Source organism: Dendrobates tinctorius, unplaced genomic scaffold (genome assembly GCF_039654945.1).
Source record: "Dendrobates tinctorius isolate UK_male_01 unplaced genomic scaffold, ASM3965494v1 ptg000226l, whole genome shotgun sequence".
Classification (NCBI taxonomy): domain Eukaryota; kingdom Metazoa; phylum Chordata; class Amphibia; order Anura; family Dendrobatidae; genus Dendrobates; species Dendrobates tinctorius.
The window spans coordinates 4,413,612-4,440,163 of NW_027361893.1; the positions used below are offsets into that span (position 1 = coordinate 4,413,612).

The following is a 26,552-nucleotide window of genomic DNA, read 5'->3' on the forward strand; positions in this document are numbered from 1 at the left end:
CAGCGCAGACAGGTTAGCATGAGAACCGGATGTAGCAATGATAGATACTCGCTGCTCCGGCGCTCTCCTTATGGAGGAGAGGCCAGAAATAGCAGCCAGTGCGCTGCCATTGGTTAATTGCACTTTTTGAATAATGCACACCGCCCCTTTAAGAAGGCAAGAGAGCGGGCGGGCGTGCCCTAATAGCCTTAGCTACAGATCTCCTCACAGGACGCAAGGAGGAGGAGGCAAGAGGGAGGACAGAACGCTGAGCAGCAACATGAGCGGCTCGAGGTGAATGCCCAGAACGGAGAGCAGCGGCAGGCCTGGACGCAGCGCCAGGACGGAGGCCAGGTGTAACTGTGGCAGACCTGGGCGCAGCGCCAGGACGGGGACCGGGTGTATCAAAAGTATTTAGTCAGCCACCAATTGTGCAAGTTCTCCCACTTAAAAAGATGAATCCAACTGACCTTTTTTCCTTTCAGACCATCGGGGGTTAATGTCTGTTTTATCCCCCGGTGGCCGCTGGTGTAATTACATTGCTGGTGAGTTTGTTGATGCAGGTGTTGACCACTCCCACTTTCCTTTAAAAGGACACCTGATGCATCAGTTGACTGTTGGTTATACAGGTCCTTTTGGATACCAACCGTGCTAAAGGCAGGAGGTTGCTGGTGCAGTGTTGCTTCAGCTGAATGCTGTTATCTGGTGCCTTACTCTGCTGTGCGGTGTATTGCAGCTGAGAAAGCTAGGTGTGTTTTTTGTTACCCTGTTCCTTTTTCTGCCTGTCTATCCTTACCTTGTGTTGCATTAGTGCAGCGGTGGTACCAATGTCCTCACTTGCCAATTCCCTACTTAGGGACGGGTGCAGGGCAAGTGAGGGCTATGGTATCCTGCTCGGTGACAGGTTGAAAGAACCTGTATAGGGACGCTAGTAAGAGCAGGGCACATCCTCAGGAGAGTGCAGGAGGTGTCCATTTCCCTGTTCCCTATCGCAGGGCCCACTGTTGTAACTGTGTCCCCGGTGTTCCGTTGTTTGTTTTAACATTTAGTGACCTATCGACTGTTGGGTCATGTCACACAGGGACAGTCACTCCGTGACATTATAACCAACCTTCCCATTTTTTCTGGTGAGGCATGGCCCAGATGCAGGCCTTTGCTCAACTGCTCCAGACCCTCACTGATGAGCTTAAGGTGTTGCGTGGTGAGGTGGTGCAGCAGCTACAGCAGTTGACCAGGATCTGGGCCTCAGCTCAGTTGCAGGCTCTACCAGAACCCAAAATCTCTCTCCCTGACCGGTTCTCTGGAGGGAGAGATACATTTTTGGTATTTAAGGAGGCCTGCAAGTTATACCAGCGTTACACCAGCACGTCTTAAACAATCTAAAGTGTGCTCTCACCAACGACGTAACAGGGAAGGTCCACCTTACAACAGACAAGTGGACAATTACTTGTGGCCAGGGACGATACATCTCTGTCACGGCACACTGGCTCAACCTGGTGGAGGGTGGGACAAAGTCTCAAACTGGACCATCACATATCTTACCCATGCCACAAATAGCGGGCCCAACCTCAGTCAGGGTTTCCGCCTCATCATATACATTCTGTCTCCCCTCTTCCTCCTCCACCTCGTCATCCTATGCTGAATTACCCTCCACTGTTATGAGCTCATTTTCTGCTCCTCCAGTTGAGAGTTCTTCTTCCGTTCTCCCTCTGGTGGTGACAGGAGGTAGTGAGGTTGGTTTAAGTGGTAGTGATCTGCCACCTGATGAGACGGATAACGATTGGATCTATGGAGTATCAGACTGGATATAAGACAGCCGACGCCCTATCCTGCTGCTGGTGATTCAGTCTGCTTCTCAGGTCTTGGACTTCAGCTCTCTTCCAGTCTTCTTAAGTTAAGTTTGTTTTTTGCTAATGTTCACACTTGCGCTTGTTGGTCAATTCAGTTTCTTATGTGGTCAGCTTCCCCCTGCTGGGGCTATGCTGAACTTCCACTCCTACTTATCTGTATTTGCCAATTTGCCTTTTTGTCCCTTATTAGATTGGCCTCTTTTTGCTCTGTTTCAGAATGTTTCAGAGTGCTGATATAGTGGGAGAAGTCTAGTGACTTCAGGGTTAATTTTGTTATCAGACGTGTTGGACATTATTTTTGGTAGGGTTTTTTGGCAGATTGCAGACAGTGGCTTTCTTTTCCTGTTCTTTCTAGTTAGTCGGTCCCCATCGTTTGCTCAGCCTATTTTTTTGCCTGTGTATGTGTTTTCATCTTGCTTCACCATCAATACATGTGTGGGGGCTGTCTTTTCCTTTGGGGTCTGCTCTGGGGCAGTTAGTTTTCCCTTTTCTTGCTTTAGGTTTATGTAGTCCTCCGGCGGTTACGAGGCGTCTAGGAACAACGTAGGAACACTCCACTGCTACTGTTAGTTGTGTAGTTAAGATCAGGGATCTGCAATCTGCATAGTGACCAACCGCTCTGGTTTTCTGGGACTTAGCTTTTTGTTGTTCCTCCTCGGTGACCCATTCATAACACTCCACATCACTCCCAAGTTGGGAGCTGTGCAGCAGCGCATCGGCAAAGCAGCAACATGCTCTGCTGAAGCTGATCTGCTTAGATGAAACACCACGCATTGCAGCAGAGCTGTGGAAAGGACTAAAACAACAGACTGATCAGTGGCTCTCCCCACTGCAACTCCAACCCGGTCTGGTTGTCTGCAACAATGGGCGTAACCTGGTGGCGGCTTTAAAGCTCGGGAAGCTGGTCCACGTGCCATGCATTGCTCACATGCTGAACCTAGTGCTGCAGAAATTTACAAAAACATGCCCAGACTTGCTGTACCTACTTGAGAAGGTGCGCCGTATTTGCGCCATTCCTCAAACTCTGTTGCCGGTCTTGCAGCGCTTCAAAAGCAACTTAATTTGCCAAACCACTGACTCATTTGCGTCCTGCCAACACGGTGGAACTCAACATATCATATGTTGGCAAGGATAAGTGAGCAGCAGAGGGTACTTGCTGAATACCAGCTTATTCATGCCCGTCACACTGAGACTCAGCCAAGACACATAACAACTGTCGAGTGGGTGTGGATCGCTGATATTTGTGAGGTGCTTGATAACTTTGAGTACTGCACCAAGCTTGTGAGCAGTGATCAGGCTATTATCAGCGTAACCATCCCTATGCTATGTCTGCTGGAAAAAAAAAAAAAAAAAAAAATCGCTGCAGAATCTAAAAATGGAATCTTTGCATGCCAGCAGCTGGGTATGGAGCAAGATTTCACAATGGGTGATCCTACCCAGCCCAGCCAATATCATCAGGCAAGATTGGGGGATGAAGATGATGATGAAAATGAGGAGGGAGAGGACTTCTTTTTCAGTGGAACCGAGGAGACCCCTCATTCTACAGAGGGGAATCTCAACCCCAAGTTAATGTCTGTCCAACATGGGTGGGCTGGAGAGGAGGAGAGTCAGTGTGAGGAGAGAATGGGTATTGTTCCTCCTTCTGGAGTCACAGAAGATTTGCCTCTTTGCAGCTTGGCACACATGGCACACTTCATATCTGACGGTCTGTGCCAAGACCCTCGCGCAATCCACATTTTCAATAGCAACCTATACTGGTTGGCCACCTTTCTAGACCCACAGTACAAGGACAAATTTCCTTCGCTACTGTTGCAGTCACCAAGGGGTTTCACAATGGAATCCTTCAAAAGGGCCGTTATCAATCATTTGATGGCAACAGCACCCTCAGACACCGCTGCTAGCAGAGGTACCAGCTCTGTGCAACAGCATGCATTAATGGGGAGAGACACGCCAAGCAGGTCCAAAAGAGGTGGTGATAAAATGGCCACAAACTGGGCCATCTTCAATAAACCGGCTCATCACCAAGGACTAGCTGGAACAGTAACAACGTCAAGGAAGGAGAAGTTGAACACGATGGTCAACGACTATCTAAGTGACCATACCTGCATCTTTCCTGACGCTTCTGTTCCATTTAATTACTGGGTATCCAAGCTGCATAGTTTGCCAGACTTCTCCTTATATGCCTTGGAGGTGCTGGCCTGCCATGCTGCTAGTGTGATGTCAGAGCGTGTTTTCAGTGCCGCTGGGGCAATCATCACAGATACACGCACACAGTTGACTAAAGAGAATGCAGACAGGCTGACTCTGATAAAATTTAACAAGGACTGGATTTCGCAACAGTATTTAAGCCCTCCAGATGACAGTATCCCAACCTAAAGTCACCCAAAACATTATTTTTTTGCAATTGGTGATCACGTCCATCCTTTCCCATACAAGCCCCTTTTCTTCTTCTTATACATGTTTTGAAATCCTGCTTCTGCCACATGTACCTCATGGTGAATAAGCTAAAAACAATGTTCTGTTAATTAATATTTCCCATAGGAGGCACTTGTGATGAGCCCGTTCTTCCTTCATCAAATATGATACAGCCTCTTGGGCTAATTTTTGGAGACACTATGGCTATGCCTAGACACGGGGCACTGCAACTACTGTGCTAGAAGTCCTAGCTTCATCATAATTGTTTGGCCCTTCAGGCCTGCCTTGCTTCCTTCATCAAATATGATACAGCCCCTTGGGCTAATTTTTGGAGACACTATAGCTATACCTGGACACTGGGCACTGCAACTACTGTGCTAGTAGTCCTGGCTTCATAATTGTTTGGCCCTTCAGACCTGCCCTGCTTCCTTTATCAACCATGATACAGCCCCTTGGGCTAATGTCTTGAAGACACTATGTCTATGCCTGCACATTGGGCACTGGAACTATCGTGCTAGTATTTTTATAATTGTCTGGCTCTGGAGGCTTCCTTCCTGCGTCAACCATGAGACAGCCCCTAGGTCTAATATTTTGAAGACACTATGTCTATGTCTACACATTGGGCAGTGGCAGTGGAACAGCAAGGACAGTAGTCCAAGCTTTATAATTGTGAATCCCTTATGATGATGATGATGGGTGCTTCTTCCTCCTGCGTTAACCTAGGGCAGATCGCTCTCCTTACACCATTTACACATTGACTTCAGAAGATCGCCTCCATCATCATTCGCTCTTACGGCACTTCTGATATATCACTGCCACTGGGTAAGTGGAATATGAGTCCTGCTCTGCCAGCAAAAAATGACAACTTCAAATTGTGTTTGTACATTCTAGTGAAGCAGTGGTGTAAAACCACTCATGCAGCCCCTGACCTGTTTACAGCATACATTTTTTTTTTAACATTTACACATTTTTTAGCCTTTTCCTCAGTCCCCAGACTGCTTTGTAGGGTCCAGCAGACAATTACTCGCATTTTCCATTGACTAACATTGGACTCGCTACTCGTACCGAATACCCGAGTATTACAATATGGTTGGTACCAATACATCACTACTCGCTCATCCCTAGAAATAGTGAAAATTCTGGATCAACACTTCGAGATCAAAGATCTGCGAAATGTGAAACAGTACCTAGGAATACAGGTAGAAAGAGAAGAAGATGGGAGTTCCTTCTTAATCAAAATCACATGATTCAAGACATAATCAAAACACTTGGACTGAAAGATGAAAAACCAGTAAATTCTCCAATGGAAACCAACTATCTGAAGGAAATAAATAGTGAACAGAATCTGTTACCGAATAATGAACAATACAGAAAGGCAATGGGAAAATTATTATCTTGCGACTGTTAAAAGGCCAGACATTGCAGCAGAAGTGGGAATTTTAAGCAGAAAGATGTCAAAGCCAAACAAAATGGATTGGAATGCAGTGAAGAGAGTAACCCGTTATTTGAAAGGGACTAGCTGTGTTAAACTGAAACTACCTGCAAGTGAGAAATGCATTTTAACTTGATACGTTGATGCAGACTGGGCTGGAGATCCAATTGACAGGAAATCTACCAGTGGCTATCTTTTCTTGTTCTCAGGTGGACCAATTAGCTGGACTAGTAAGAAACAATCTATAGTAATACTATCGTCAACAGAAGCAGAATATGTCGCCACAGCACATGCAAGTCAAGAAGTTCTATGGTTAAGACAACTGCTAACAGACTTAGGACAACAACAATTGGGACCAACAAAGATGTAGGAGGACAATCAAGGATGTCTAGTTCTTGCTCTGATGGAAAGAGTTAATCCAAGAACGAAACACATTAATGTGAAGTTTCACTTCTTAAGGGATCACCAGGAACAAGGAATCCTAAATTTAGAGTACTGCCCAACTGAAGACATGACAGCAGATATTTTCACAAAGGCATTGAATGCTGAAAGACATCAGAGACTGATGTATAATTTAGGCTTAACTGAATAAGTCCTTACTGTTGAGAAAGGGTGTTGGCAGATATGTAACAGATACAGACTTATTTGTGTGCAGGTGGAGTTTTCTAACAGTAGATGGCGATGTTGTTACTGGTATATGCTTTGTTGAACGTAATGCACATACTTCTTGTACTTTGGTTTTATTTTCTCACTGGTAAAAGTTTTTTTAGACTGTATTAAGAAGCTGATGCATGTACCTCATGTTCTGTGAATATAAAAGCTTAATTACCCCATATAATCTACTCTCACAAGTTTCTTCTGCAACCAAACTATGCAACAAAACCCACCCATGTATACAACTTTAATTTAACTCATCACATAGTATGCTGGAGGAAATTACTCTGGTTTCACATCACTGACGCCATTATGTGCACTGCAGTGACACATATCTCCCCTCATATATCGTGCCAGTGACCCTGTCACATATTCCTGTCCTCTGCCCAAAGCCCGGGGTTTTGGCACCTTCAGACACCAAACAGGAGATTCGGGAGAGAGCCTCCGCATCACCATGTAAGGCCGGTTTCACACTAGCGCATTTTCAACGCGCGCACGGCCGGGGGTAGCTCCGCCCCCGATCCGGCTCTCTGCCCGGCGTGCCCGCCCCTTCCTTGTAGCGCCGCCTCCTAGCGGACAGCGGCGCCTGCGATCGGCGCACCCTATCTTTAGCATAGGGTGCGCCGATCGTGCGCAGGTCGTGCGCTAGTTGCGCTTTGACCTGCGCTGCGCACTTTTGACGGTGCGCCGTGCGCGCCAAAATCGAACTTTTCGGATTTTGGCGCGCACGGCGCACCGTCAAAAGTGCGCAGCGCAGGTCAAAGCGCAACTAGCGCACGACCTGCGCACGATCGGCGCACCCTATGCTAAAGATAGGGTGCGCCGATCGCAGGCGCCGCTGTCCGCTAGGAGGCGGCGCTACAAGGAAGGGGCGGGCACGCCGGGCAGAGAGCCGGATCGGGGGCGGAGCTACCCCCGGCCGTGCGCGCGTTGAAAATGCGCTAGTGTGAAACCGGCCTAACTTTCCTGGCCTATACTCAACGTGGAAACTGAAAACTTGAAGGGCTAAAAACCACCTAGTCACCCGGGCATGTTTACCCTTCTTCTCATGGACTGATACTAGCGTAAACCTACAGCCTAGAAGGTAATACTTCAGTATGTCCACGGCCCACTTAATGGCTGAGTACACCTTCTAAACAACTACGTCATTTTTCTAGCAAAAAGAGAATTTCCGGCTCAGATACAGGATGGGATGCTCTTCTCCATTATTTACTTCTGAAGCATCTATGTGGACCATGAATTCTTTGCTAAAGTCCATTGCGACCAGATCCGGACACTTGCACAGATCCCGATTAACCTCCTGCAATACCACCTCTGTGTCAGGAGTTAATTTCACCATCGCCAATTTGGGATAAACCGCCGGTAAACCCCACAATTCCAAGAAATGCCCTCACTTGCTTCTTGGAGAGCAGTTGCAGCCACTTCTCAATTACTTCGATGTTATTTAACTGTGGCTTGATTTCGCCTCTCCCAACGATGTAACCCAAGTACCTGGCCTCTTCCTTAATGCATCCAGGATTACTTATACCTTTAGTAGATGACTACTCCTGTCAGGGTTGAAAACAATGTCATCAAGGTATGCAGCTACATAATTCTTATGTGGAGCCAAGGTCTGAAGGGCATTCTGGTGTACTGGAAATACCCATCTGGCATCAAGAAGGCTCTCTTCTCCTTGGCACTCTGGGACATGGGGATCTGCCAGTACCTCTTTGTCAGGTGGAGGGTTGTGATGTACCTTGCGGGACCAAGTCGCTCAATGAATTTGTCCATGCAGGGCATTGGATACACATTAAAGCTGGACAGTGGAAGTTGTTACAAAATCGCCACTCACTGTCGGGCTTCAGCACGAGGATGATGAAACTCGACCATCCACTTTTTGACTCCTCAATCACCTCGAGGTCCAGCATCCTCTTCACCTCCTTTGATATTATGTCCCAGGGTGCTTTGAGGATTCTATAGGGCTTGAGGTTCTTACTTATATGCGGCTCTGTTAACACATCATGTTCCACCACCTTTGTATGCCATGGCTTCTCCGATAATATATCATGGTTCCGCAGCAGCAGTTCTCGACACTGTTGCTTCTGGACTGGCATTAGTGTCTCAGCAATTGTGACTTCCACCAGTTTGGCTTCGGGACAGGCTCCCAGGCAAGGAGCTTGCCATGGTTTGAGCAAATTCACTTTGTATACCTGGTGCGGCTTCCTGCGACCAGACTGGTTTACCTTGTAACTCATGTCACAGTTTTTACACCACCTCATATCGGCCTTGCCACTTGGACAGGAACTTGCTCTCCACTGTTGGAATATAGCCTTGCCTGTGCCTAGAGATATTCCTTTATGATAGGAATCATGTGCACCATCCTCTCCTGCAACTGGGCGACATACTCAATGACACTTTCCTTAGCAATGTCTAGAGCTTTTGTGGATGTCGACTGTACAGGAGCTCGAACAGCGAGAAGCCAGTGAAGGCTTGTGGGACTTCTCTGATGGAAAAAAGCAGAAATGAAAGCAGATAGTCCCAGACTCGACTGTCCTTCTCAACGACCTTCTTGAGCATGGCCTTTAAGGTCTTATTGAAGCGCTCAACCAAGCCATAGGGCTGCAGATGGTAAACTGAGGTTCACAGCAGGGCAATCTGTTTGCTCATAAAGTGGATTCCCTGGTACATCAAAATATCCTTTGACAGGCCCGTCCTAGCAAGATATGGACAAGCTCCCAGGCGATTCTGTTAGCTGGAGTTCCTTACTGGCACCGCTTCAGGGTATCGGGTCAAGTAGTCCATGACCCGTGCACAGTTACCTAGGGGATCTACTAAGTCCATGGCAATCCTCTCTGAGGGGACCTCTATCACAGGCAATGAGACTAAGGGGCTTCGGAAGTGAAAAGTAGGAGCGGTTATCTGACAGGTGGGACAGGACCTACAATAATTTAGAATCTCTCAGTAACATCCTGGCCAATAGAACCTCCACATGACTCTCTCAAGTTTTCTCCACCACAGATGTCCCCCCCAAAACATGCAAATGGACCATGTCTGAACCCACCGCCAGTAGGGACCCGGAACTAAGAGCTGCTCCATTATTTCACCTCCAATCAGTTTGGTCAACTGATGCAACAAATCGCCATTGACTGCAAAGTGAGGGAACCTGGTGTCAACCCCCTGCTCTTGAGCAACCCCATTATGTACGGTAACATTATCAAATGACCCTTCAATGTAAGATCTCCAAGTTGAGCAGTCCCAAAGTTCTCTTCAGGCATTTCTAACTCAGGGAAGATGTGCTCCTCTGTCACAGTCTTGTCCTCCTCTCCAGCGAGGACACATAGGGGAAACTCCTCCATCTTTAATTTTGACGGAGTCTCTGCCAGAGGGACCTGACTTTTGTCCAGGACACTCTCTGCAGCCCCCTTTTACCACAAGTTAAGAAACAGTGAAAAATCCCACCTGTTATGAATGAGTCAAATAGGAGGCAAAAACAAAAATACTAGCTAAGTCCAGAAAACCAGAGAAGTTGGCAGCTATCGGATTGCAGACCCCTGAACCTATCAACAACAACTAGCAGTAGCCGTGGGGGGTTCCTACGGTGCCCTAGACCCCTCGATCACAGCCGGAGAACTACATAGCCTAAAGACAGAAAGGGAAATCTAAACTGCCCCAGAGCAGACCCCAAAGCAATAGGCAGCCCCCAACATATAATGACGGTGAAGCAAGATGAAAAAACACACACAGATAGAAAGATAGGCTGAGCAAATGATGGGGCCCAAGCTAACTAGATAGGACAGGATAGAAAAGCTGCTGTCTGTAATCCGCCAAAACCCTATCAAAACAAGAGCCAACAGCTGATAGGGAAAAAAGCCCTGAAGACGCTAGGCTTCAAAAAGACTATCAGTACTCAGGTATTTTCTGAAGACAGAGCAAAAAGGAATTCAGCTCACCCCAGCAGGGAATGGCAGAAATCAAGGAAAACAAGGCAAAACAAAACCAAAACACAAATGCAAAAAGTAGAGCAGAAAACTTAGCTTTTGAGGAGTAGGAATCAGACTGGTCTCCTAGAATCCCTCAGAGAGATCACCAGCAAGGCAGAAGGGCGTCGACTGCCTTATATCCAGTCAGTAATTCCCATCACCCAGTCATCATCACCCTGCCCAGGTGCATGGTAATCAGCCTCACTACCTTCCTTCACCAGAAGAGGGAGTTCATCAGACCTCAATGGTGAAGGGGAAAATGAACTCACAACACCCACCCCAGTATGACAGGATGGATCAAGATTTTTTTACTATCCCAACCTCATGGGTCTTAGTACCACAGTCGGTTCCCATGGTCACTTTAGCTAGAGGGTAGTCCTTGGCATCTCCGTGTATGCAGCGAATGCCCACAAACTTATTAGGGATCAACTCATAGGGTATTGAAGTGCTGATTAGGGTCATTAGACTGCCAGAGTCCAAAAGTTCAAGAACCATTACACTAATGATGGAAACGGTACATGACTGTGGCCCCCATCAATGTACGATCTCTAAGTTTTGCAGTCCCAAAGTTCTCTTCAGGCACTTATAACTCAGGGAAGATATGCTCCTCTGTCACAGTCTCATCCTCCTCTCCAGCGAGGACACAAAGGGGAAACTCCTCCATCTTTAGTTTTGACGGAATTTCTTCCAGAGGGACCTGGCTTTTGTCCAGGACACTCTGTGCAGCCCCCCTTTTACCACAAGTATAAAAACAGTAAAAAAAAATCCCACTCCAGTATGACAAGATGTATCAAATTTTTTACTATCCCAACCTCATGGGACTTAGTACAATAATCTGTTCCCATGGTCACTTTGGCAACAGGGTAGTCCTTGGTATCTGTGTATGCAGCGAAAGCCCACAAACTTATTAAGGATCAACTTGTAGGGTATTGAAGTGCTGATCAGGGTCATTAGACTGCCAGAGTCCAAAAACCATTACACTAATGATGGAAATGGTATATGACTGTGGCCCCTCGCCAGGTTGACAGTCCACATTGCAGGCCGGATAGGCAAAATAGGAGTAGCGCCTACCTAGGCTGCAGCCCATTGGTTCAGGGGACATACGACACCAGACAACTAGATGTCCAGGATTGTGACATCGCCAACAGACCACGTCCTTCATAACAGCCATAGGAGACCCTTCAGTGGGATTGGGACGGCCCCCCATTTGTGGGTTTAGCAACCCTCCATGTTGAGCCCGCCCATCTTTGGGTATCTCAATACAGTGAAGTGACGATGTGTGGTTTACCGAAGGATTTCTCAACAACCTGGTATCTCTCAACCAAGCCAACCAGGTCATCTGCATTCTGAGGGTCGCCCTGAGCAACCCAGATCTGTATTGGCCTGGAAAGGGAGTGGTTGGACTCGCTGTGCTTTAATTGACATAGTTACTCCAAGGCTACATTTCAGTTTTTAATTTGGCGTATTCTTTGGCATCCTGGAGGGCTAAGTCATAATAAGGTTCTTCCACCAAATATGGAGCCAGCACATCCACCCATGCTGGGGCCATTCCAGCAATGACAGCACTAACATTCCCAAAGCTTAAGGGATGTTGATTCGCCACATAAGCCCTGCAACCAGTCAGTGCTGGCATCACTATCCCTTCCTTTGGACAACTCAACCATTAAGAGGAAGTCAGGGATAAGCTGTAGCACTGCCTTACTGTTGATGTTCAATGAATCCGAAGGCAGGGACAGTGAAACCGCCGCTGATTGGGCACAGGGCTTGCGTGATGTATCAACCTCATGTGAACCCTGGGAATGCGAGTTCCAACATTGTTGGAATGGCGCCGTCACGGAAGAAGAGCACGAGTGTTTATATTTTATCGAGGCCAAACATGAGTAAAGACAAAGGGTTGTCCTAGAAGTGGACATCCGCTTTAAGAAGATACAATTTTTGGTTAAAACATTTCCAACATTCTGTACATGAAAAAAGCTTCTTCTCCTGTGTGACTTTTGTGCTGTTTATTTACAGTTGATTTCTGAGAAAAACATTTCCTACATTAAGAACATGAAAAAGACTTCTCTGTGTGAGTTCTCTGGTGCTTAACAAAATCTGATTTCTGGTTAAAACATTTCTCACATTCTAAACATGAAAATGGCTTCTCTCCTGTGTGAATGTTCTGGTGCATAAAAAGAGATGATTTACGGTTAAAATATTTCCCACAGTCTGAACATGAAAAAGGCTTCTCTCCTGTATGAATTCTTTGGTGCATAACAAGATTACATTTCTGGCTAAAACATTTCTCACATTCTGAACATGAAAAAGGCTTCTCCCCTGTGTGAATACGCAGATGTGTAACAAGAGTCGATTTCTCTGTAAAACATTTCCCACATTCTGAACAGGAAAATGGCTTCTCCTTCTCCCCTGTGTGAGTTTTGTGGTGTTTAACAAGATCCCATTTATGTTTAAAATATTTTCTACATTCTGAACATGAAAAAGGATTTTCCCCTGTGTGAGTTCTCTGGTGTCTAACAAAATCTGATTTCTGTGTAAAACATTTCCCACATTCTGAACATGAAAAAGGCTTCTCTCCTGTGTGAGTTCTCTGGTGTCTAACAAAACCTGATTTCTCTGTAAAACATTTCCCACATTCTGAACAGGAAAAAGGCTTCTCCCCTTTGTGAATTTTCTGGTGCCTAACAAAATTTGATTTATGGTTAAAGCATTTCCCACATTCTGAACATGAAAATCTTTTCTCTGCTGTGTGAATTTTTTGATGTTTAAGAAAAGACATATCGAAGGGAAAACTATTTTCATATTTTGAACATGAAAAGGTCTTCTTAGCTTTAGAAGCAGTTCGTTTTTTAATGCTTATTTTGTGACCTTGATTTTCCTTCGTAGTCGGTAATGAATCAGAAGATGGGACCTGTTTCAAAGGATCAGATGACAGATCTTTGCTGTGAAGGGATGATGGTATATCTGGGATAATGGCATGCACTTCAATTGTATCCTGTGGGATCTCAAGATCATCTGATTTAAAAACTGAAGATGTCAGCTGTCCCTCTGATGTCTTGGTACAGTCATCTGCTAAAAATAAAAACAATTATTGATTTTGAATAAAATAGCCTTGAATTTTATATTTTTGAACATTTCTACTTAAACTGTCCTTAAAAATGTTAAGTTATGTAAAAATATTGAATTGTTAACCAAGACAGTGACAGTTCACAGTCTAATAGAAAACCTCATAGCATGAACCAGTTGAGCGTGGTGTTCAACTACTTGTTTATTCTGCTTCCCAAATATGGAATAAAAAGTCACCAAACAATGTTATGTAGGCAAAAATAATACCAATAAGAACTTCCACTCCGCTAACAAAAAACAATTCCCCATTCAGGTCCATCATCTGTCAGTGGAAAAATAGAAGTTTCCACATTATTAGAGGTTCAAACGCTCTTGAAATACAACATGGCTTCCATAAACCAATCCAGCAACATCTGCTCTCCCAAAATCAAACCTCTAACTTGCTTCTGAGCCTTGTACAGTTTTCACTCTCCAACATCCACCGAGTTCTATTTTGCGGAAAGTGGCTGTGGAGTCAAAATAGTCACTACTCCTACAGATTAATTCACTGAGGGTTATAATTTCCAAAATGGAGTCACTTTATGAGGATTTCTACTGTTCTGGTCTTGTGTCATTTTGTCATAGTAAGATTTTTTCAAATAGTGTGTCCCATCTCCTTTGGGATCTGCTCCTGCTACATCTGTTTCTGTCACCAAGAGTTGCCTTGTTCATTCTGCAGGCGGCGCCGACAATGGAGGAGACAACAGAACCAGAAACTCTGGATGCCGCAGGCTCTGCCAGCCACTGAGATTAGGGTGCCTGGGACCTTTAGTACCATCCATTCTGGCAGTACGGATGTGTGTTCTGGCCAGCTGAAGTAATAAGCGCCATACTTCAGCCAATTGGAAAGCATCACACTATACTAAAGCTGGAAGCATATTGCTGGAAGCTTGCAGATACAGTCTTGTTCTCCTCTGGTTCAGTCCTGTGTGCTCAGTGTATTTATTTCCTATTCTGACCCAGGCCCATTTACTGACTACTCTTGTGTCTTCTGATTTTTTATTTTCTTTGCCCTCCTGGTTCTGACCTGGCTATCTGACTACTCTTCCCATCTCACACCACAGAACAGCAGGTAGCACCGTTGCCCAAGGCTAGGGATCTCTGTGTAAGTCCAGATCCATGTAGAGGGGTTAAAGGATGATGAGCAAGGTAATCCCTAGGATGTGGAAACCGGAGTAGATAGTGTTAAGCCTGTTAGTAGTAGCCATCTTTTGAACTACCAGGTGTCCATGGACAGTGACCCCAATAAATTGCAGATCTTGCTGGAATAGCTTGCAGACACAATCAAATAGCTAAATGGCGCTCCTTCCCTTCTGAACTCTGCCATGTGCCCAGACAGTATTGTACAACTGTATACAGTATATTGTCGGATTCAAGAGAAGTTGGAGGCTATCACAGAACTGCCCTACCCTGAAAGAATGGTTGCACAAAGTAAACCAAATATATTACATAGAAGAAATAATTGCCAGTACAACCTTTAAGATGAATAAATTCAGTTCGACTTGGGCGCCGTGGACACTCTTTAGAGAAACAGATGCATACTTAAACTTACTAAACCCTCAGTAAATCATAGCAATCTGCCCCAAGATCAGCTAAACTTGAAGCAACACTGATTGACTAACCAGACAAACAGGGCAAAATAACTACCGACGGGACACTACTCCTGTTGAAATTCCTACCCCGCCCTGCCCCCAAATATTTTCCTTTTCTATATTTTTCCCCTTCTCTCTCACTACTATCTTTATATTTAATTGAAAGTTTATACTCTGATGCGACTATTGTCTTGGGCTTACAAGTTTAAGTTTTTCATAACCTAGCTATTGTCCGTTCTGTCATATAGCAAAATGCTACAAATAGCAACAAAAGAGATGCTAACAGTTGTTCGAAGTGTCCGGACGAAAATCTATGAAGCCATTGATACTTGTTCGTACTTGTCGCATATATTGTTATTCTTGTCTATGTTAAAACAATAAAAAGATGTTTAAAACAGGAAAACAAGAGAAGTTGGAATATAATTTGTAACGTCCATTTGTTTCCCATTATCCTTTGTAAAGAATTCCAAAGTTATCACCACATAAAGTAACACACGACAGATTTGAAGAATGGGGCCTGATGATGAACACAAAACTGGCTGCGGGAAGAGGTTAAATCAGAGTATTTTGGACACTAACTACAGTAATCAAAAACTGTGACTGTAGACAATAACATCTACTGAAATGATCAAACCCAACAGTCTTCATCAGTAATAAATGAGTAACTAGTGGTGAGACCTCTCTGGGGTAATTAGAGTATGGGGCTCGGTGTCTCTTGGCAATGTCAACTATCGTGAGGGCCAATATTTTCTGTCAGAGGAATTTCAAGAAGAAATATTAGACATTTAAAGGGAACTTTTTATAATAGTGCAGAGCTGAGGTGTCTTAAACTTAGATCACAGGCATTTGGAAGAGTAATCAAGAGACTTTTTTTTTTTTTTTCCCCAGACACAGATAAGGAAGGACAATCCCACCACAATAAAAAAAAAATTTATATTATACATATACACACACACACATACATACATACACACACGCATATATATATTATATATATATATATACACAGAATGAATCTATGACAAAAGGCATAGAATAAAGAGATATGTTACATCCACAACATATATGCAAGTGCTTCTGACTATATTAGCTCATCAAAAAGTTAATTGATTTCAGTTCTACACTACAAAATGTGAAACTCATATTATATAGAGCCCTTACACACAGAGTGATCTATTTCACGTGTTTATTTCTGTTAATGTTGATGATTATGGCTTACAGCCAATGAAAACCCAAAAGTCATTTTCCCAGTAAATTAGAATAATTAGCAAAAAACACCTGCAAAGCCTTCCTAAGCGTTTAAAAGGTCCCTCAGTCTGTTTCAGTAGGCTCCACAATCATGGGGAAGACTACTGACTTGACTGATGTCCAGAAGGCAGTCACTGACACACTCCACAAGGAGGATAAGCCACAAAAGGTCCATTGCTAAAGAAGCTGGCTGTTCACAGAGTGCTGTATCCAAGCATATTAATGGAAAGTTGTGTGGAAGGAAAAAGTGTGGTAGAAAAAGGTGCACAAAAAAAATGAGATAACTGCAGCCTTGAAAGGATTAAGAAAAATCCATTCAAAAATTTGGGGGACATTGACAAGGAGGGGACTGCTGCTGGAGTCATTGCTTCAAAAGCCACCACACACAGACGTATCCAGGACATGGGCTACAAGTGTCGCATTGCTTGTTTCAAGCCACTCATGACCAATACACAATGCCATAAGCGTCTTACCTGGGCCAAGGAGAAAAAGAACTGGACTGTTGCTCAGTGGTCCATGATGTTGTTTTCAGGTGAAAGTAAATTTTGCATTTCATTTGGAAATCAAGGTCTCAGAGTCTTCAGAAAGAGTGGAGAGGCCACGATCTAAGTTGCTGTAGGTCTAGTGTGAAGTATCCACAATCAGTGATGGCTTGGGGAGCCATGTCATCTGATGATGTGGTCTATTGTGTTTTATCAAGACCAAAGTCAGCACAGCCGTCTACCAGAAAATTTTAGAGCACTTCATGCTTCCCCCTTTGCCGACAAGCTTTTTAGAGATGGAAAGGTCATTCTCGAGCAGGACTTGGCACCTGTCCACACTGCCAAAAGTACCAATACCTGGTTTAGAAACAACAGTATCACTGTGCTTGAGTGGCCAGAAAACTCGCCTGACCTTAACCCCATAGAGAATCTATGGTGAATTGTCAAGAGGAAGATGAGAGACACCAGGCCCCACAATGCAGACGAGCTGAAGGCTGCTATCAAAGCAACCTGGGCTTCCATAACCCCTCAGCAGTGCCACAGGCTGATCGCCTCCATGCCACGCCACATTGATGCAGTAGTTGATGAAAAAGGAGCCCCAGCCAAGTATTGAGTGCATTTACTGAACATACATTTCAGTAGGCCAACATTTTGGATTTTAAAATATTTCAAGCTGGTGTTATAAAGTATTCTAATTTACTGAGCTAATGACTTTTGGGTTTTCATTGGCTGTAAGCCATAATCATCAACATTAACAGAAATAAACACTTGAAATAGATTACTCTGTGTGTAATGACTCTATATAATATGAGTTTCCCTTTTTTATTGAAGAACTGAAATAAATTAACTTTTTGATGATATTCTAATTTAGTGAGAAGCACTTGTATGAGGGAGAGAATGCTAACACTACTCATTTATGGTGAATCATTGCAGCTACTATGAGTTCTGACCAGAAGAGTAGAGAAAATATTAGTGCTCCCCATGTTAGGAGATATTTTACAGTAATCTGAATTCCTTATAATAGAAAACATAATGTAATTTATGATGTGAAGTGAAAAAATGAAACCAGGGCTCGCGCCATGCCAACACATCTCCTGCAGGTCTGAATAAATGGATATTACAGCCATCAGTCTCGCACAGCTTAGAGATATATCATGGCACAGGTGTAATGGTTTCCTGTAGTTTATCACAATCCTTATTGAGTTTAACAGGTTTTAAAAGAAATTGAAAACTCAGGATGAAGGGAAACTGTTGTTATTATACAGAAATTCACACTTGGCCTCACTGCACATTTAATGTTGTCTATCATAAAAGCGAAGTTTGGCCAGAAAGACTGGACCTGGCCTTGTAGGGACCATATGAGCACATTCAGCAGCACAGAAGGGAGAGAAGGTAGATTCATCCAATAAGATATCAGGGATCTAGGAAGCCAACAGCATCATTACCCTCCACTTTCTCTTACAGGCCCATCATAATATATACTGCTCAAAAGAAATAAAGGGAACACAAACAGCCTGTTGCAAATGGAGTAGTGTTCCCTTTATTTTTTTGAGCAGTATATTTCTTCAAGTGATTTTCTAACTTGTCAGCACTGCTTTGTAGTTTGCAGATCTGGGCAGGTAAGGGTCAGCATCTTCTAATCCCATGGGGTAGGTGAATCCTCTGGGTTTTAAGTTCTATAGGAAAGGGCTTTCAATGCCCAAGTAATTTGAACAGTTTTGAGTGGAGGAGAATGTTGTGGTTTAGAAGCAAAATGGTGATCACATGATTGTGATACGACCAGACTACACCACCGATAAAGCGGCCACAGCCGGTGACAGAGGAATCTGTGATTTCTCTGCATTTAGTGGTTACTACTCACCTGGGTAGTCATATTTGGGAATCTCCTCTTTACACCGCTCATCACCCCTCACATATGTCTCTGTAGTATTAATATGGGTCAGATCTTCACCCTGAAACAAATATTGTAAAAGTCACAGACAGATGGAGAAGTCACATCTATGATCAGTTCTAATCCTGCCATCTCCACCGCTCTCATCACCCAAGTATAAAACATATAATACTGGTGGATAAAACAAGACTGAGTACAAGACCTTCACAGTCATCTACACATCATAGGGGAGATCTCATGACACCTTCTCTCCATCTACCTGATGATCCTGAGGAACATTGGGATCTTCTTCTTTACAGTTCTGTGGAAGAAGAGGACAGGGACATCTCTCTGGTGTTTTCCTCTTACTGGATAGATCTGGAGGAAACACATACAGGGACTGAATTCATTCTTTACATACAGATAATTATAGGCCGTGTGTATTTAGTCCTGTCTATTACCTGGTGATGTGAGGGGCTGGGGAACCTCCATCATGATGTCCTTGTACAGATCTCTGTGTCCTTCTAAATACTCCCACTCCTCCATGGAGAAATAGACAGCGACATCCTGACACCTTATAGGAACCTGACACATACAATGATACCGTCATCCCCCGATACCTTCATAGTGTTACTGTATAATGTCCCAGCATTCCCAGCAGTGTCACCTCTCCAGTCAGCAGCTCAATCATCTTGTAGACGAGTTCTAGGATCTTCTGGTGATTGATGTCCTCATGTAACAGGGGGTGAGGTGGAGGCCCCGTGATTGGGCTCAGGGGTCTTCCCCATCCCTCAGACACAGGGTCCTGACAGCGCTCACTAGAGGTCTTCTTCACCACTGTGTAATCCTGGTTATTGAGAGACACATTAATAAATCTCACTACAGACATTCCCAGAGTCCTCACCTTTCCAGTTCTGTCCATCTGTTATTCCCATAGATAAGAATGATGTAATGTGACGTCATCAGAATCTCTCACCTCTCCAGTAAGCCGGAAGAGGATCTCTAGGGTGAGGTGTAATATCCTCTCCGCCATCTTGTCTCTGTCCATATCCATCCTTGATGGGTAAATCAGGAAAATTCTCTTATATAGAAGATCTTCACTGAGATGATTCGATATTGTGGAGGCCTGAATGAGAAAATGAAACAATGTAATATCATACAAATCCTGTGTAATAATACAATTACTAGAGGTAATGTGGGTAAACATTTCAGGAAATAGAACGTGTAGATGTTGTAATCTCTAGTTTTCTATTGCCTGCAACATTAGTAGAATTGCTGACTACCACATCACATCCATGCTCCCAATCACTAGCTATGTTACTGACTGCTTCGACAGCTCCTTAGCTGTAGGAATCACAAGTAGGAAAAATGATTATTATTTACCGGCAATTTGATTTTCCAGAGCCATGACAGCAACGCACATGAGAGAAGGCATCCGCCCCCAGGAACAGGAAACCTGTAGCAGAGATAAAAGAAGGGGGCGGCACCTCTCTCCTCAGTTTGTTTCAGAGTATGCAAGGTAACCGCCTAATTAGTTGACATGTATTTTTTATTTTAATTAAGTCACTATTATCCACCTTCTTCAGTGAAATAGCCATACGTAGCCATCATGCAATGGTTGATTTTGAAGCCTTTTTACCCCGGTTTGTCCCCTGGAATGAGACAAAAAGGGCTGAAGACTGTCGCCATGATTTTGAGACCTCTATATATTGGAGTAGGCAACGTCTAACATCCAAGCAATGAAAGGTTTGCTCTCCCTCAGATTTTGGGTTGGCACAAAACGAGAGCAAAATTATTTCCTGGTCCCTAAGAAATTTGGAATTGACCTTCGGGAGGAAGGCGGGGTCAGTTTTTATGATTACTCTGTCATCCAGAAAGGAAGTATATGGGGGATTTACAGAGATAGCTTGCAGCTCGCAGACACATCGAGCTGACATCAGGGCAACCAGGAGTACTGTTTTCAATGTTAATGCCTTTACCGAAATAGAAGTAATAGGCTCGAAAGGAGGAGATGTTAGGGCATTTAATACTAAATTTAGATCCCAGGGAGCTACCATAGGCAGTAATTTCAAGGGTCTGGTTGTGATAGAGGCTCGATTGAACCTATAGACCCAGGGGTGATCGGCAAGTTTTTGGTCAAAGCACCCAAGGCAGATACTTGCAACTTCAGTGTGCTCGTGGACAACCCTCTTTCTATCCCCTTTTGGAGGAACTCCAGGATCTCCCTTATTGGAATTTCCTGGCTTGTTTCGGATAACTGTCGACCTGAGAACTCCTGGAACCTTTCCCAAATGTTTTGGTACTTGACTGAGGTTACCTCTTTCCTGCTAGTGAGCAGGGTGGTCACCAAGGGGCCTGAGAATCCTTTAGCCAAAATGAGTCCCCTCTCAAGTTCCTTGCGGTGAGATGGAGTCTGTGCACTTGAGGATGTAGTACTGGGCCCTGGTGTAGGAGATTCGGGATATCCGGGAGGATCCATGGGTCCGAGATAGACATGCGTCTGAGCCATGTGAACCATGCCCTTTTTGGCCAGAAGGGCGCGATAAGGATTACTCGCGCCTTGTCTTCCCGAATCTTTTTCAGGACTATTGGGATTAGCAGAATCGGGGGAAATGCATACGCTAGGCGAAATTCCCAGCGGTGTAGCAGTGCATCCACCACTTCTGGGTGTTCTCTTGGGTTTAGAGAGTAGAACCTGTTTACTTTCCGATTGCTTCTTGTGGCAAACAGGTCTACTTCTGGTGTGCCCCAGATGGCACAAACCTTCCCAAATATTTCCAGATTTAGGGACCACTCCCCCTGGTGTAATATATGCCGGCAGAAGATTGTCTGTCCCTTTCAAGTGTGTCCCCGTCAAGGACAGAAGATTGTTTTCTGCCCACCTGAATAATTTTTTGGATTCTGCCATTAGCAAAGTTGACCGTGTACACCCTTGCTGGATAATGTAGGCTATGGCCGTACTGTTGTCGGATAAAATTGCGACATGTTTGCCTTGGATTTCTTCCTTTGCCTGAAGAAATGCGCGCTTTACAGCTGCCAGTTCTTTTCAATTAGAAGATGCTGTACTCATTGAGGGCTCCCATTTGCCCTGTAGGATCCGGTCCCCTAGGTGTGCCCCCCCAATCTAATGGACTTGCGTCCGTGGTTAGCACCACCAGATTCTGAACAGACCAGGGTACTGCCCTGCTTAAATTTTCTGTGCTCAGCCACTATTTTAATGAGTCCTGAACTTGTGGTGACAAGATTATCTTCCGATTTAAGTTGCAAGGGCCTTTTCCCTGCTTGGCCTAGATCTGCCATTGTAATTCTCTTGTGTGGCTTTGTGCCCACTGGACCGCCGGGATTGTTACTGTGAAGGTACCTAGAAGTGACATCGCCCCCCTTATTAATATGGCCTGACCAGGATGTATTTGTTGTATTAATTGATGAATAGCCCGAATCTTCCTTTCTGGGAGGCCTCTTTGCTGTTTGACTGAATCTAATTGAACTCCAAGGAATTCTTGTCTCTGGACCAGAATTAATCTTGATTTTTTGAAGTTTATCATCCAGCCTACTTTGGAAAGTATCTCTAACACTTTTGTAACTGCCTCTCGACAATTTTCTTCGTTGTTCCCAACGACGAGGAAATTGTCCAAATAGGGTACTAGCAGTATGTTTTGTTTTCTCACAAAAGATGCTAGCTCTGAAATGATCTTTGTGAATATGCGACGGGCCACTGACATGCCAAAGGGAAGGCATTGATATTGAAGGTGGGGACCTGAGCAATCTCCACCACCAACCTTAGTTATTGCTGATGTTCCTTCCCATATGGGCACATGGAAGTAAGCATCGGTCAGATCTATTACCGCCATGCAGAAGCCTGAGTCGAGTATTCTTATTGCCGATTTTAGAGTTTCCATCTTGAAGCTCTCCACTCGGATATACTGGTTCAATGCTCTCAAGTTGAATATTGTTCTCAGCGAACCGTCCGGCTTTGGCGTGAGGAACAGGGTGCTGTAAAATCCCCTTCCTATTTGGTGGTGTGGTACTTTTACCAACACCTCCTTTTGTATGAGGAGCTGAACTTCCCTCTCTAACATGACCTGGTTCTTTTTGGCGACATTTGTCATTTTTATTCGTTGTGGTGGGGAGCTGCGAAAGCTTAGTCGCAGACCTTCAGCTAATAAAATGATTACCCATTCTGAGGCGGGTAAAGCTGCCCACTGGTGCACAAAAAAATGAAGTCTTCCCCCCACCACCATCCTGGAGTCATTGGTGTTTGGTGTCGGACTTTGGGGTGGTTTTCCTTCCTGTCTCTCAAGGGTCTGCCCCGCATGGATCTATCGTCCGAGCGGCCCCGGCTCCCTCTATTCCCTGCTCCACGAAAGGACGAGCGGGCGTCACCCCAACAGCGCTTAGAGATGGGGGGTGGTGGGAACCATTTCTTTTTGTCTCACGCTTTCTCTAAGATTTCGTCTAGTGCCTTTCCGAAGAGGTATTGTCCCTCACATGGGACAGCACAGAGCTTGACCTTAGACTCGAAATCTGCGGCCCAATTTTTTAGCCATAGTGCTCTGCGACCTGAGTTAGTAATGGCGCATGCACGGGCGGCACCTCGGACGGAGTCCACTGCGGCATCTGCCAGGAATCCTGCCGCTTTCTGAAGGGAAGGTATTGCTTCCAGCAGCCGTTCCCTTAGGCATTTATTTTGTCACTGAGTTCCTCTAACCACTTGACCATAGCACGTGCTGTGCAAGTAGCGGCTACCCCAGGTTTAAATGACCACGCTGAGGCCTCCCAGGCAGATTTTAAAAAAGCATCCGCTTTTTTGTCGAGGGGGTCCTTTAAGGCACCCATGTCTTCAAATGGCAGGGCTATCCCTCTGGAGGTACTGGCGATAGCAGCATCCAGTCTAGGAGCTTTTTCCTACTTTTCACATACCTCTTCAAACGGATATTTTTGTTTAAGTGCTTATGGTATGGACATCTTTTTGTTGGGCTTTTTCCATTCCATTTTTATTAAAAATTTAGCAAATTATCGTGGAAGGGAAAAACTCTACGTTTCTTTACTTCTAAATTACTGAACATAGAATCCTGTACTGTACGTAGCTTTTTAGGCGTTTTCACCCCCATGGTAGATCTAACCAGTTTAAGTAATTTTCTGATGTCCTCAGATAGAAAGTAAGGGTGACCTTCCTCCTTGTCCGAGGAGTCCAGGTTGGAGTCACCAGAGGACCCTAACTCCCTCGGCTCTTCATCTGAGTCATCATCCGTTTGGGTCACTGCAGGGGGTGGGGGTGAGGTGGGTTTGACGGAGCTGAGCACAGATTTTAAATGCTCCTTTACAGTGGTTGTGACCTCATCCCAGATGATGTTTCTTATATTCTGGAGTAGGGATGGTGATCCTTCAGCCGCTGTTTTCCTAATACATGAGCGACAGAGTCGCTTGTCGTATACTTTAGGGAGATTTTTCTTGCACAAAGCACATGCTTTGCTTTTTTCTTTGGAGGTGGCCTTTTTTCCTAGGGGGAGACATGACATAGCGGGAATCATTACCCACACAGTTTTGCCTTACAAAGGCACTCACCCACCCCTCGGGTACCACGGAAGCCTCTGGATCTTCTGGCATGCGCACTTCAGTTGCGGGGTCTGCCATGCTTCCAGCTGCTGCCACCCACTGAGTGCGTCCCGTTTCTTTATATGGGGGAGCGGTGTGTGTTCCTGGATCAGCTCCCTCCCGGAAGTGTCCAGCACACCGGTTTCCCCCCCCGCGTGTGACGTCACTTCCAGTGCCACCGGAAGTCGTTCCCCATTCAGTCGGCGCCAGCGTCGTGATGGGCACGCCTCCTCCCGGCCCAGCCTCCTGCCAGGAGCGGCCGCCGGGGAGTCCAGCGGAGGGGGATGAGCGCGGCACTGACAGCCCCCACTCGGCTGGGGTTACAGGGGCGACCGCGTCCAGCTGTCCTTTCCTCCTACCCAGACCTCGGCCTCCTGACCGGACACATCAGAGGGGGATCCCCCTGGAAGGTGCGTAGGCCTGCCACAGGCATCCACTCGTAGGAGCAGGAAACCTAAAACTGAGGAGAGAGGTGCTGCCCCCTTCTTTTATCTCTGCTGCAGGTTTCCTGTTTCTGGGGGTGGATGAATTCTCTCATGTGCGGTGCTGTCATGGGGAAGGGAAAATATAGAGACTGCTGGAGACTCAAGCATAATGGTATTTTTATTATTTTACAATATTTTACTTTTTTACCATTATATAGTGTTTGGGGACGAAGAAAGGCGCCTTGTGCTATGAGAGTAATACAGGTTTCCTTGGTTCCCATCTTCCATAGTTGGGTCATTTGTATCTATCAGCAGAAAAAGAACAAACCCATTGTGATTCTTATAAGGAGACAACACAGAACACCCAAATAGAACATTTTATAACAAACCCACAATTTGTGACTCTTCAGGGTAAATCGCTCTCTCACCACTGGATTAGAGCTGATACTATGAAGCTAAAGTGCCTAAACAGACTTTCTGTCACCTCCATAAAGGGTCACTTTCCCGTGTTTGTCAGAACTGTCCAAGGATTATTAGAGGTGATAGTTTCCCTCAATTAGAAGGGACACCTGAGGATATTGGGGTCTTTACCTGCTACAGTTCTGGTGAGGAGCGTCCACCCGCAGAGCCACACTCCACATAGAGAATAATAGGTATTAGACCTACCTGTAATGAGGTTTCCAGGAGTCCATCCTGACAGCACCATGGAGGACGTCCTCCTCCTCCTTACAGGGACAGGAAAGCACACGAGAGGTTAAAAGGCCCCGTCCCACCCCTTTCCCTCAGTGACTTAACAAGTACCACAGCGTGGATAATGCTATAACTCTTTTAATGGTATCATCATATTACATCATATGACATAACTTAACATAACTTATCCGGGAGGGAACTACCCGTGCTGTCAGGATGGACTCCTGGAAACATCATTACCGGTAGGTCTAATACCTATTTTCCAGGACATCCACCTGACAGCACCATGGAGAGTACCAAAGCACCTCCTCAGGGTGGGATCACCGCCTGGAGAACTTTTCTCCCAAATGCGGTATGTTGGCCTGATAGCACGTCAAGTTTGTAGTGCTTGCAAAATGTATTCAGGCTGGTCCAGGTTGCCGCTCTACAAATCTGCTCGACTGAGGTGCCTGCGCGCTCAGCCCAGGAGGCTGAAACTGCCCTAGTAGAGTGGGCCCTTAAGGTATCTGGTGGGTTGGCGCCTTCCGACTGGTAGGCTTCTGAAATTACTAATGTGATCCATCTTGCGATGGACGCCTTAGAGGCTTTTCTCCCCCTATTTTTACCCCTGAAGAGGATGAACAGGTTTGAGTCAATACGCCAGTCATTGGTGGCCTCTAGATAGCTTATAACTGCCCGTCTTACGTCTAGGGAGTGGAGACGCTGTTCTTTCTCATTGCGGGGATTGCTGCAGAAGGATGGTAGCACTATCTCCTGATTTATATTCTGGTAAGAGGCTACCTTGGGGATAAAAGCCAGAAATAATCTTAAGGTTATATGATCGTCTCTGATCTGGAGATATGGATCCTTGGTTGACAGGGCCTGGATCTCCCCTATCCTTTTGGCCGTGGTGATGGCTACGAGGAAAGCCGTCTTTCGAGAGAGAGTCGAAATGGACATTCTATCACTAGGAATGTAGGGGTCCCTACATAAAGATCTGAGTACCAGGCCGAGGTCCCAGGGCGGGGTGAGCTGCCTAATTGTGGGGCGAAGTCGCTGCGTGGCCTTTATGAATCTTACCACCCAAGGATGGGAGGCTAAAGGGTAGTCGAAGAAGGCGCTCAAAGCCGAGATCTGGACCTTTAACGTGCTGGGTTTAAGCCCCTTATTATATCCCTACTGCAGAAAGTCTAGGACACTAGGGAGGTCAGGGGTACCTGCTGAGAGGTCGGACCTGCCACCTTCCAGGCAGAATCTCTTCCATATTTTTCTGTAGATTG

The 26,552-nt window shown here is 45.3% G+C and overlaps 1 protein-coding gene across 2 annotated transcripts in view; it reads right to left on the bottom strand.

Moving 5' to 3' along the window:
* The window catches only part of LOC141059241 (uncharacterized), a 464,918-nt gene that overhangs the window by 368,635 nt on the left and 69,731 nt on the right, over positions 1–26,552 (bottom strand). For both annotated transcript variants that reach the window (XM_073555541.1, XM_073555540.1), the window contains one exon: positions 18,575–18,665. In XM_073555541.1, the coding sequence (XP_073411642.1) occupies positions 18,575–18,665 (91 nt within the window). The remainder of the gene's footprint in view (positions 1–18,574; positions 18,666–26,552) is intronic.